The sequence below is a fragment of the Salvelinus sp. IW2-2015 genome, linkage group LG20 (assembly GCF_002910315.2).
Source record: "Salvelinus sp. IW2-2015 linkage group LG20, ASM291031v2, whole genome shotgun sequence".
Lineage (NCBI taxonomy): Eukaryota > Metazoa > Chordata > Actinopteri > Salmoniformes > Salmonidae > Salvelinus > Salvelinus sp. IW2-2015.
Window position 1 is genome coordinate 57,350,101 of NC_036860.1, and position 13,160 is coordinate 57,363,260.

Here is a 13,160-nt window from a genome sequence, read left to right on the forward strand (position 1 = left end):
AAGGAAGACATTTTCAAATGGCAAATATAGCACTACAGCAATACAAACTACACACCAGAAATCACCAAATTCTACCCCTATTACATGCTTGCCAAAGTATGTGGTACATTTCACAACTCTAAGCACAAAAATCTTAACAGATCATCAAAATGGCTCATTTTTAGAAACTCTAAGCACATTTTTAATTGACCGAGTACAACAAACAAATTCACAAAGGCACTTGTTCGCTGCTCGTTTTAATTTGGATACATATTTCATCTATCTGCTTTTCAAAATACAATATTCACTTAACTTTTTATATGATTTTCTTGTAATTTGTTAACAATACAATGAACTGGGTGTGGCCTTAATTACTACATGATCATTCTCGATCAGCCAGTGTGCCTCAATAGGACAAAATAGAAAGAGTCACTCATGTGCTACCATTTGGAATTATATTGTAGTGTACAATGCACTGCTGAAATACCTGGGTTGTATGTATAATAATATACTGTTTTCCATTCATTATCTGATTTCATTGATACACTGTAAGCAGAGAGACATTAAATACTGTATCAGTTGACAAGTCACATAGAAAAGGTGATCTTGAACAGTGGTGAACCGTCATTCAGGGCAGGTGGGGTTCTGAGCCCTACCTGTTCATCCCCACCTGTTCTTTATGATATGCGACACACATTAATGTGTCACATATCAGTTTGCAAACAATGTAAAAATATATATTTGAGTTAATAAAGCCACATACAAACATGGTCTCTTTTTTGCTTTCTTGACTAAGGCAGCTCCAAAATGCATGTGTTTCAGCCTAGCTCAGTGCTTTCTGTGGTGGTGGGGCAGCCAGTGGAAAATAGAGCGTAGCCGTTGGTAACGTTCTCTAGTTGCGCCGTGATTGGCTCAGTGTTCTGTCACTCATGAGGACACTACGTCACTGCAAAATCTACAAGGAGAGCTTGAAAATTCAAGCCCCTTGGGTGCTGCCAAAGAGTTACATTAGAAGTTCCCATCCAAGAAGGCTCAAGGTCATTGGTCACAGATAAAATGGCATCAAATCACGTTATAGTTAACGTAGCTTTGATTGGACTGATCATGTCAACATCATACTTTCAAAATCTTAGCTAGCAAGCTAGACAAGCAGTCATCATCATGAATGAAGTCAACAATCTACTGGCAAATCCTTTTCAGTCCTTGTCATATGAAGAGAAATTATAGATAAAACGTACAGTTGAAGTCGGAAGTTTACATACACCTTAGCCAAATAGATTTAAACTCTTTCACACTTCCTGACATTTAATCCTAGTAAAAATTGTTTTAGGTCAGTTAGAATCACCACTTTATTTTATGAATGTGAAATGTCAGAATAATAGTAGAGAGAGTGATATATTTCAGCTTTTATTTCTTTCATCACATTCCCAGTGGGTCAGAAGTTACATACACTCAATTAGTATTTGGTATTGCCTTTAAATTCTTTAACTTGGTGTCAAACGTTTCGGGTTGCCTTCCACAAGCTTCCCGCAATAAGTTTGGTGAATTGTGGCCCATTCCTCCAGACAGAGCTGGTGTAGAGTCAGGTTTGTAGGCCTCCTTGCTCGCACACGCTTTTTCAGTTCCGCCCACAAATTTTCTATGGGATTGAGGTCAGGGCTTAGTGATGGCCACTCCAATACCTTGACTTTGTTGTCCTTAAGCCATTTTGCCACGACTTTGGAAGTATGCCTGGGGTCATTGTCCATTTGGAAGACCCATTTGCGACCAAGCTTTAACTTCCTGATTGATGTCTTGAGATGTTGCTTCAATATATTCACATAATTTTCCTCCCTCATGATGCCATCTATTTTGTGAAGTGCACCAGTCCCTCCTGCAGCAAAGCACCCCCACAACATGATGCTGCAATCCCCTGTGCTTCACGGTTGGGATGGTGTTCTTCAGCTTGCAAGCCTCCCCCTTTTTCCTCCAAACATAACAATGGTCATTATGGCCAAACAGTTCTATTTTTGTTTCATCAGACCAGAGGAAATTTATCCAAAAAGTACGATCTTTGTCCCCATGTGCAGTTGCAAACCGTAGTCTGGCTTTTTTATGGCGGTTTTGGAGCAGTGGCTTCTTCCTTGCTGAGCGACCTTTCAGGTTATGACGATATAGGACTCGTTTTACTGTGGACATAGATACTTTTGTACCTGTTTCCTCCAGCATCTTCACAAGGTCCTTTGCTGTTGTTCTGGGATTGTTTTGCACTTTTCACACCAAAGTACGTTCATCTCTAGGAGACAGAACGTGTCTCCTTCCTGAGCGGTATGACGGCTGCGTGGTCCCATGTTGTTTATACTTGCGTACTATTGTTTGTACAGATGAACGTGGTACCTTCAGGCATTTGGAAATTGCTCCCAAGGATAAACCAGACTTGTGGAGGTCTACAATATTTTTTCTGAGGTCTTGGCTGATTTCTTTTGATTTTCCCATGATGTCAAGCAAAGAGGCACGGAGTTTGAAGGTAGGCCTTGAAATACATCCACAGGTACACCTCCAATGGTCTCAAATGATGTCAATTAGCCTATCAGAAGCTTCTAAAGCCATGACATAATTTTCTGGAATTTTCCAAGCTGTTTAAAGGCACAGTCAACTTAGTGTATGTAAACTTCTGACCCACTAGAATTGTGATTCAGTGAAATAATCTGTCTGTTAGCAATTGTTGGAAAAATTACTTGTGTTATGCACAAAGTAGAAGTCCTAACAGACTTGCCAAAACTATAGTTTGTCAACAAGAAATTTGTGGAGTGGTTGAAAACCGAGTTTTAATGACTCCAACCTAAGTGTATGTAAACTTCCGACTTCAGCTGTATCGGTGCTCATCGGCCATTGGACATAAACATTACACAACAAGTTGGAAATTGCAAATTCAAATTCAGTGGTTTGGAAGGAATCAGTGGCTAACTGCAAGCGTTGCAAAGCAATCACTAGCCTGCTATTCAGTGGAGAAGGTCCAAGTCTGGGTTTAAGGGTCTCTTTTCCATGCTTATTAAAAGCATAAACATTCACATGCAACACCATGGGCCAGAAAAGGTTGAATGCATTGGCCATGCTGTCAATCCAGCATGACTTCTGCCGCATTCAAAACAACTGGAAACTCTGAACTGGGAAATCTCAGACTTCAGTGAGTTCAAGACTACTGGGAACTCAGAAGAAAAACAAGCCCCGACTGGGAAAATACGTTTTGAACGGTCATCCAACACAGAATTCTAAGTCGGGAACTCTGGCCTCTTTCTAGAGCTCCAACCTGAAGATCACCGACATCATGATTCGACCTTGTTTTCTGTTTTTGTTTCCAGTTGTCTTGAAAGCACCATAAATCCAGAGAATGCCAGACTTTGATGGCAACGTTTGATGATGAAATCTGCCCACAAGAAGGACCGCCACGCCACATTCCTGTTCAAGTGAGCACAGCACAACAAGGTGAGTCCAAAAATATCTTGTATGTTGCTGCGTAAATTATGTAATTTGCCAGGGAGATACAGTGGGGCAAAAAAGTATTTAGTCAGCCACCAATTGTGCAAGTTCTCCCACTTAAAAAGATGAGAGAGGCCTTTTTGATCTTGGCCATAGTGGAGTTTGGAGTGTGACTGTTTGAGGTTGTGGACAGGTGTCTTTTATACTGATAACAAGTTCAAACAGGTGCCAGTAATACAGGTAACGAGTGGAGGACAGAGGAGTCTCTTAAAGAAGAAGTTACAGGTCTGTGAGAGCCAGAAATCTTGCTTGTTTGTAGGTGACCAAATACTTATTTTCCACCATAATTTGCAAATAAATTCATAAAAAATCCTACAATGTGATTTTCTGGATTTTTTTTTCTCATTTTGTCTGTCATAGTTGAAGTGTACATATGATGAAAATTACAGGCCTCTCTCATCTTTTTAAGTGGGAGAACTTGCACAATTGGTGGCTGACTAAATACTTTTTTGCTCCACTGTATGTATAGTATAGCTAAGAAAGTAATGCTATGTGTATATTGTGTAGTAAGATGTTAGTAGCCTATGTGCCTCACCCTAATAATTTGGTCCCTTTCCCACTTATAATTTCAGGCTAGGGTCTATTTTTCTCTACTTCCTGTCTGACTGACATGCCCAAAGTAAACTGCCTGTTACTGAGGCCCAGAAGCCAGGATATGCATATAACTGGTACCATTGGATATAAAACACTTTGAAGTTTTTATAAATGTTAATATAATGTATGAGACTATAACACAATTGATATGGTAGGAGAAAATCCAAAGAAAAACCAACCAGAATTTTTTGAGAGTCCATGCTCCTACAATGGAATGCTATGGGGCATTTGCAATTCCAGCTTCCAGATTGCAATTCCTATGGCTTCCACTAGATGTCAACAGTCTTTGTTGAAGGTTTCAGGCTTGTTTCTTCCCAAACGAGGAAGAATTTAGAGTTTTGGTACTGGGAGTCAGAGTTGGAAATCAGTCTGTGCGCACGCACGATGAAGAGGACACGCACCTGCTAATTTTACTTTCCTATTGAACATACATCTTTCTGTACAAAATATTATAGTTTACTTACATTTTATGGTACCTGAGGATTAGATAGAAACGTATTTTGACTTGTTTTAACAAAGTTTAGCGGTAGCTTTTTGGATTCCTTTCTCTGCATGTTGAACGAGTGGATTACTCAAATCGATGGCACCAACTAAACAGACTTTTTGGGATATAAAGAAGGATTTTATCTAACAAAACGACCATGCATGCTGTAGCTGGGACCCTTTGGATTGCAAATCAGAGGAAGATTTTCAAAAAGTAAGTGAATATTTAATCGCTATTTGTGATTTTATGAAGCCTGTGCTGGTTGAAAAATATTTTGATGTGGGGCGCCGTCCTCAAACAATCGCATGGCATGCTTTCGCTGTAAATCCTATTGTAAATCGGACAATGCAGTTAGATGAACAAGAATTTAAGCTTTTAACCAATATAAGACACTTGTATGTACCTAGATGTTTAATATCCATAATTTTAATGATTATTTATTTGAATTGCGCGCCCTCTAATTTCACCGGAAGTTGTCGACAGGTCCCCTACTGTCCCCTAAGAAGAACTTAGCCTACTGTTCGGACTTGGTGGTGCACATGTAGCCTATAGCCTGTTTTAGAGAAATGTCATCATCGAATATTGTAAGAGCTTTCATCGTCTCTGCTGATATGCCCCCTTTATTAATCCTACGGTTCTGACTTGGTGTACAGGGAGAATACTATAAGAACAGTCCATGTTCTGAATTCTGTCGCTGTACATTTCAAAAGTACTGAACAAATAGTTAGATTGACTTAGTCCGTCTTAGCTCGCTCATTAATGACTTAATCGAAATTACGGATAGCCTCTTATCCGCTCATCGTTCCCTTATTCCATAGTTTGTATATCTCAATTGTCAGTAGAAACCACATTTGTTTAAGCAAGTCAGCCATATCAGCTATGTTTTTTTAAGGCAGTAAATTAGGCTGAATGAACTGTTTTGCTGCCAGACTAGGCTCCGCTGATAGCCGGGTGTAGCAGTAGTGAGGATTCCCTCCGTGGTGCTGAAAAGAAAGTTCTGCTGTTGGGACAGCTTTATGTAGGCCCTAACAGTTTGTGGGCACGTTTGTCACCGTTATAATGCAATTAATGTATTGTTTAGTGTTGTATTGTGTAGTGGCTTTACTGGCATGCATCCCCCCGAAGAATGGTTGCGTTTGCGCCACCAAGATTTACATACTAAAATTGCCACTGCGCTTGAACAATGTTGCATGGGGCAGAAATAGCATACAACACCATGGTACGTTTTTACAGTAGCCAACTGCTTTACAATAGCCCTATTTCTGATTATTTGTCCTGCTTATGTACTGTATAAGGCTAATGAAACTGTAAGACTGACATATCTCTCAACATGCTCACAACCTGCCATTGGGTACATATTCTTTTTTTATATTTGTTTTATGCCTGTCAATTTATATAGTCAAATACTGTATGGAAAATAGTATTCACCATCTACTATTCTTTCTATTTAGCACTTCCAAAAGAACAGTTTTGAAATGTGTATCTTGTATTTTTTGCTATTGGATTAAAAGGTAGTTAAAATGACTGACTGTTGAGCCTAACATTATCTGATGTATTGGTGACTAAACAAAATGTGCTCATGGTATTTCACAGAAAACGTTGATATTGCATGAATGACTAAACCCCAATGAATGCACAATCAAAGATTCTGAACATAAGATAGGGGGAATTAAGTGTTATCAGTTAAGAGTTTTGTACTCAGAGTTTTTTTAATATACCACTTACATCTGAAAAATTTGCTAAAGTCTTTGACAAAAACGGTAACTGACCCTTGGGCTTTTTCCCTCCAAAACAGTCTGCCTCATTCTTCTTCTTCCCTCCTGATCCTGACCGTGGCACCTGATTGGCCACGGGTTCCTGAAATCGCTCCGCTCCTGGCACCTCTTTGTGGACGTGGTAGGAGAGGTTTCTCAGGATGCAGACACAGTTCTCTACTGACTGAGAGAGAGGAGCATAAACAACACAAAGATGCTTATCAAAGACAGAAGATGCATAGAATATAGGGAGGATCTGATTCACACATGTGGTCCAGAATACTTTTGGTTAATGTACTGATTCGCACTCCCGCCATAGTGTTTTAGTTGGAATTTACATGTGCTCAACCATGTCTGCGGTCACCTTATTGTCTGTCTCCTTGTTGGCAACCGCTGACTGTAGGGCATGGAGGAGAGCGTCCACCAGCCCCTCACACTCCCTCAGCCTCTGGCGAGCCTCTGCCCCATCTGAGCTCACATTCCTGGGACAACACAGGTCTATTAGTGGAGCGGATTAAGTTAGTATAGCGTCACTATTAGTTAGCATAGCGTCACTATTAGTTAGCATAGCGTCACTATTTGCAAGCTGTCAGTAACTCATTTACCATTACGTCCAATTTAGAAATGTCCTATTAATGGAGCAATAAACTCTCAATTACTCTTGTGTAAGGTTCCATGACCTTGTCATCTATGTAGCTGATATATTGTACCTGAGACACCCTGAGGTGTTCTTGAACACGGTTGTCCACTCTGTCTCCTGGGGTCTTGAGTGCTCAGTGAGGTCTCTCCTCCAGCCAGAGTGGGGGATGATGACCTCATCAGTCAGCGTCTGGAGCCCATGATTGATGACCATCATCTTCAGAGGCTCATGGGAGGACAGATTCCACAGGGTTCCTATACGTAAAATAATATGGATATGTAAGTTACTGTTAGTAAAGTGAGGTGGTTGGGTAATAATCAGGGTGACTCATGACCATTGCAGAGATGTTTGTACAGGACTTCTGTCATAGGCTCACTGTACCTGTGACCAACTCTGTGACCTCCATGTTACTGGACTTCCTCAGCAGTCTGACCAGGGCCGGGATGCCGTCACAGTTCTTGATGGCCACCTTGTTGTGGTGGTCTTTCCCGTAGGAGATGTTCCTCAGGGCTCCACAGGCCTTGCGGTGGACCTCGGCTTTAGGGTGGTCCAGGAGGCCCACCAGTACTGGAACCCCCTTCAGCTGCCTGACGTCRTGCTTRATGRGGTCGTTCTCGTAGCACAGGTGCTGCAAGTAGGCGGCGGCGTTGGACTTGACCGGGTCCATGGGGTGGCTGAGCATGGTGATGACCTCKCTCAGGTTGGGGTCCCTCCAGCGGGGGTCCTTACGGATGCTGTCCAGGCTGACCATGCTACTGCGCTTGTGGGGGAACTGTAGCATCTGTGCCCTGGACATGGCCTGGAAGAAGGAGATGGGATCCCCATCCACCTGGGACATGAGAGCCTCCTCGTATCCACCTCTGAAAAAATATAAAGGGATGGAGGGGTTAAGTGGGGAGGGGGGGCTGAGACAAGGGAAAGAGATAGGCCTATATGTAGAGAGAGACAGACAGAAAGCACAGAAAACAATTAGATTTTATTTATTGAACAATTACTGTTATTTGCTCAGGTATTTTCTCTGAACAGTTGTGCAAACAGACATTTTATCTTCACAGCCTGAGTTCCTGGTATATGGAGAGAAAGAGGGAGAGCAAAAGATAGGGAAAGAGAGACAGAGGTAGAGGGAGGAGAGATGGTGTCCAGTAGCCTCTGTAAACAGCTCATTCACAGCTTATGAGCTGAGGAAAGTGCTGCTGTCAGTCAGTAATACAGGTGAAACCTTATTTATCGACTGGTGGCAGGCAGCTTCCCCTGATTGATACCACATGCTCCTAATCTGCTGGTCATCTGTCTCGCCCTCCTCACCATGTTGACACCACAGGGACTACTGCAGCTAGCAGCTCCTACTGGGGCACACTGCTATGGAATGCAATATGGACATTGACAGGTTCTAATCCATATTGAGCTGAAATAATGTGTTGAGTTGTATGGTATGATTCTCTAGTCTCCTCTTTTGGAAATGTGTTCATAAACTACATACAAGCAATTGAATCAGATTTTGAGGGTCAGTGTGTATGATGAAGAGTTCTCTCTTCACTGAAAACAGCATTTATGCAGATAATGATAGAGTATATGACTCCTCTTCTATTTGTCAGTAGCAAACGTTACACAGAATATGCCCTCATTTTTCGAATGACTACCTACACACAGCGAAAATCAATGCCCTGCCTTGAAGAAAGCATTAGCTTTTGTTAAGGGTAAACTCATTTACAGAGAGGGTATTGATATTTGTGTTGTAAAAATGTAATGTTCTTTTACTATTGTCCATCCTCTGAGTTCAAATAACTCACCAGTCTTATTAGCTTGGATCTGCTGCTATGGAGTTCTGCTGTCATGCTTGTGCCTAACTAGCTAGCCCATATCCTAACCTGGTTCTGGAAGGTTCCCTCAGGAGCTCCATGGTAGTGATGGGTCTGAGCTGGTGGATTCCACCCAGGGTGTCGTCCCCTGGTCCTTCCTTCCCGGTTTGGTTGGTCAGGCCCACCTGGCCGTAGATGTCCCTGGGGAGGGGCAGGGTGTAGTGACCCCCAGGCTGGGGCTGGTAGTTCCTGGAGGGCCAGTAGGTGTGGAGGGAGCTCTGGTGGACACCACCTCGAGACAGGCTGCCATACCCAGCACACATGCCACCCCCCAGGCCAGGAAAGCGAGGGTCAGGGAGGGTGTAGGCGCTGTTCTGCCCTTCAGGCTTCTCTGTCTGGGGCTCACTGATGGTGTTGTTGTAGGGAGGAGGGAGAGTGTTGGTGGTAACAGTGGTTGTGATAGGGGTTGTGAGAGCCTCAGAGGAGTGTTGGCCGTTGGTTAGAGGACTGGGCTTCAGAGATGGGTCGTCTGAAACCAAGGGGATCTGGGGAACCGGGGGAGGCTGCGGTGCTGGGGGAAGCTGGGGGGCGGGGGTGTCTGGAGTGCCCAGAGTGTCTGCCTGGTCACTCCCCAGTTCAACAGCCTTGGGGTCCTGTAGAGAGGAAGTCACATAGTTAATCTCAGTACATCTGTCAGACTCAGTCTTACTATAGGATCTAATAATCCCATCTCCAGTCCAACCAATGAGACTACATTCTCAACTTGCGCTCAGTGCCTCAAACTATGTTTATCACTATTACGACACCACTAGTACATCTACCACCAAAACTACTACTATAATTCTTTTCCCACCAGCAGAGAACACAAAATGGCACAGTTTGATAAACATTTAACTCTCCATTAAACAAAACAATAATCCCCCACCAGCTCTTGTCTCACAGGAATGATCCATCATTTTTATTCCAGCAGATTTCTGGCTTTGAGGTGGGCCAGTAAATAAAGAATTCTGTTTGACTGCCAGTGAAATTGTATTTCCCTAGAGTTTAGATTGGACTGTGATGAAACAAGCTGAGGTCCAGCTAGTAGTGTTGAGTACTACAGTAAACTGCAGAAAATGTAAATGGTCTGTTTGATAGAACAAGGTCAACATATAATCAGTGTTTTTATCTTGCACCACTACAAATATGATGTAAATATGTATGAAGTCAGATGACTCAAATAGTCTGACTCAGATGTATAGTACACCACATGGCCAAAAGTATATGGACACTGCTTCAAATTAGTAGATTTGGCTATTTCAGCCACATCCGTTGCTGACAGGTGTATAAAATCGAGCACACAGCCATGCAATCTCCATAGACAAACACTGGTAGTAGAATGGCCCGTACTGAAGAGCTCAGTGACTTTCAACATAGCACCGTCATAGGATGACACCTTTCCAACAAGTCAGTTTTTAAAAATTTTGCCCTGCTAGAGCTACCCCGGTCAACTGTAAGTGTTGTCATTGTGAAGTGTAAACATCTAGGAGCAACAACGGCTCAGCCGCAAAGTGGTAGGCCACACAAGCTCACAGAACTGGACCGCTCACTACCGAGCGGTATCTCTGGAAGCAACGTCAGCACAAGAACTGTTCATCGGGAGCTTCATGAAATGGGTTTCCATGGCCGAGCAGCCACACACAAGCCTAAGATCACCATGTGCAATGCCAAGCGTCGGCTGGAGGGGTGTAAAGCTCGCCGCCATTAGACTCTGGAGCAGTGGAAACACATTCTCTGGAGTGATGAATCACGCTTCACCATCTGGCAGTCCGACGGACAAATCTGGGTTTGGCAGACACCAGGAGAACACTACCTGCCCCAATGTATAGTGCCAACTGTCAAGTTTGGTGTAGGAAGAATAATGGTCTGGAGCTGTTTTTCATGTTTCGGTGAAGGGAAATCCTAATGCTACAGCATTCAATGACATTCAAGACGATTCTATGCTTCCAACTTTGTGGCAACAGTTTGGGGAAGGCCCTTTCCTGTTTCAGCATGACAATGCCCCGTGCACAAAGCGAGGTCCATACAGAAATATTTCGTTGGGATTGGTGTGGAAGAACATGACTGGCCTGCACAGAGCCATGACCTCAACCCCGCCAAACACCTTTGGGAGGAGTTGGAATGCCGACTGCGAGTCAGGCCTAATCGCCCAACATCAGTGGCCGACCTCACTCATGTTCTTATGGCTGAATGGTAGCAAGTCCCTGCAGCAATGTTCCAACATCTAGTGGAAAGCCTTCCCGGAAGAGTTGAGGCTGTTATAGCAGCAAAGGGGTGACCAACTCCATATTAATGCCCATGATTTTGGAATGAGATGTTCGACAAGCAGGTGTCCACATACTTTTGGTCATGTAGTGTATGAATGTGGAAATAGTATCCACTAGCCATTCTCTACACTAGGATAAGCTTTGGGGCCTTCTCTGTTAGCTGCTACTTCCCCAAGAAAAATTGTGTCAGCCTGGCACGCACCAGCCTTCAGTTCAAAAAGCTATGGCCATTAAATGTACATTCTGTTGAATTGCAATTCGTCTCTGGCGGATGGCTCAGATTAAAATCATGGCTCACCAGGGCTGCAGATGAAAAACACAGTCCAACAGGAAATTGTTTATTATTGTTTCCCATTGTTCTGGGATAAATCTTAATGCACAGAGATAGGGTGTTTTATAGGACATATAATGAAGGAGTAATCCATGCTTCAGATTACAGTGGAGCAGAGAATGATTACAGTATGATCCTGGGGGAAATGACAGCTGATTGCTAAATTAGGGAATTAAAGCAAGCATTATATAGGGGATATGGGTGATAAATTAGGTAATTAAAGTAAGCATTATATAGGGGATATGGGTGATAAATTAAGTCATTAAAGTAAGCATTGTACAGGGGATAAAGACCTCTGCCTCTGAGTATTGTGTCTCTGTAGTGGAACTGCCATTGGTGGAGGTGACCACGGAGGTGTTGGAGGTGGGTGTGTCCAGGTCATCGTCTGCAGGCAATGGATGCTCCACCGGGGGCTCCTTGGGCTCCAGGATCATGGCCCCCAGAGAGGAGGGCCCCTCTGGGATCTGCTCCTACACAACAGGAGAAAGAGTTAGCTACACACTCAGACTCCTACACAACAGACATGGCACGCACAGCAAAGGGAAGAGATTTAGTTAGAGACATCCTACTCCTACAGACCAAGTGCAGAAGAGAAAGTTTCACAGAGAGAGAGAGAGGGCCCAGTACCCTTTGTAAAGAGAGGGAGGAATACAGACATGAACTAAAGGTGACAGGCCCGGTGAGAGCAGGAGAGGGTATTATCTAAATGTGAGAATGAGCTCCACCTGTTTAATTAAAGTGCGGCGGTTTGATTTCTCCTGAGACCCTCTCGCCCCGTGGACCAATCTGCTACTGCCATTCTGCTGACCTTTCACTTCCCCTGCTGACTGCTCGCAATTGTTCATTTTTAAGCCCTCGCTTTCAACCACCCACCTCACTGTATAGGCTATAGAGCAAGGCCATAAAACTATTCAGAACTTCCACACTGATGTGTGGCCATGTATGGGGAATGGAAAAGAGTAGAGAATGCTATAGTAATCAGGGTTGGCACTAGCCCACCACCTCGTGGGCAAAACATTTTAGTGGCCCCCCTCTTGACGGCAGAGAGAAAAATGTTACGTTTTCAAGTTAATTTCCTGCAATTCTACACATTTTGTCATGGAGTGGAGAGACATTTCTGCCATTTTAAAGCTAATTTCCTGTAATTCTACACATTTTTCCATGACTTATGCCATGTTAATATGATATCTGAGTGAGAGTAACTAAGAAAATCAATGGGGTCCCCTGGAGGTCAGGGCCCCTGGGCACATGCCCTTCGTGCCTGGTCGGTAATTCAGCCATGATTACTACAAGTTTAGATAGTTGGGTAGACTACCTTACCAATCAAAAAATAGCTGACATGAGCTAATTGAATGACTGACATAACAAGAGGGACTGCTGATGCACAACCATTTTTTTATTACACCTTGTGTATTCTATTATTCTTTTTTTACCCCTATTTCTCCCAATTTGGTAGTTACTGTCTTGTCCCACCACTCACTGCCATGCGTCCTCCGAAACATGACCCTGCCAAGCCACACTGCTCCTTGACACACTGCTCGCTTAACCCGGAAGCCAGCCCCACCAATGTGCCGGAGGAAACACCATACAACTGGTGATACGAACCAGTGTGCATGCACCCGGCCTGCCACAAGGAGTTGCTAGAGCGCGATGGGACAAGGACATCCTGGCTGGCAAAACCCTCCCCTAACCCGGACGACTCTGTGCCAATTGTACACCACTTTATGGGTCTCCCGGTTGCGGCCAGCTGTGAC

General features: G+C 43.6%; 1 protein-coding gene across 2 annotated transcripts in view; it reads right to left on the minus strand.

The window, feature by feature from the left end:
• Positions 1-13,160, minus strand: part of LOC111980255 (splicing regulator ARVCF-like) — a 31,246-nt gene that overhangs the window by 14,161 nt on the left and 3,925 nt on the right. For both annotated transcript variants that reach the window (XM_024010946.2, XM_024010948.2), the window contains exons 2-7: positions 11,700-11,876; positions 8,839-9,422; positions 7,352-7,830; positions 7,041-7,224; positions 6,695-6,812; positions 6,346-6,514 (exon numbers count right to left, since the gene is read on the minus strand). In XM_024010946.2, coding sequence (XP_023866714.1) covers positions 6,346-6,514; positions 6,695-6,812; positions 7,041-7,224; positions 7,352-7,830; positions 8,839-9,422; positions 11,700-11,876 — 1,711 coding nt within the window. The remainder of the gene's footprint in view (positions 1-6,345; positions 6,515-6,694; positions 6,813-7,040; positions 7,225-7,351; positions 7,831-8,838; positions 9,423-11,699; positions 11,877-13,160) is intronic.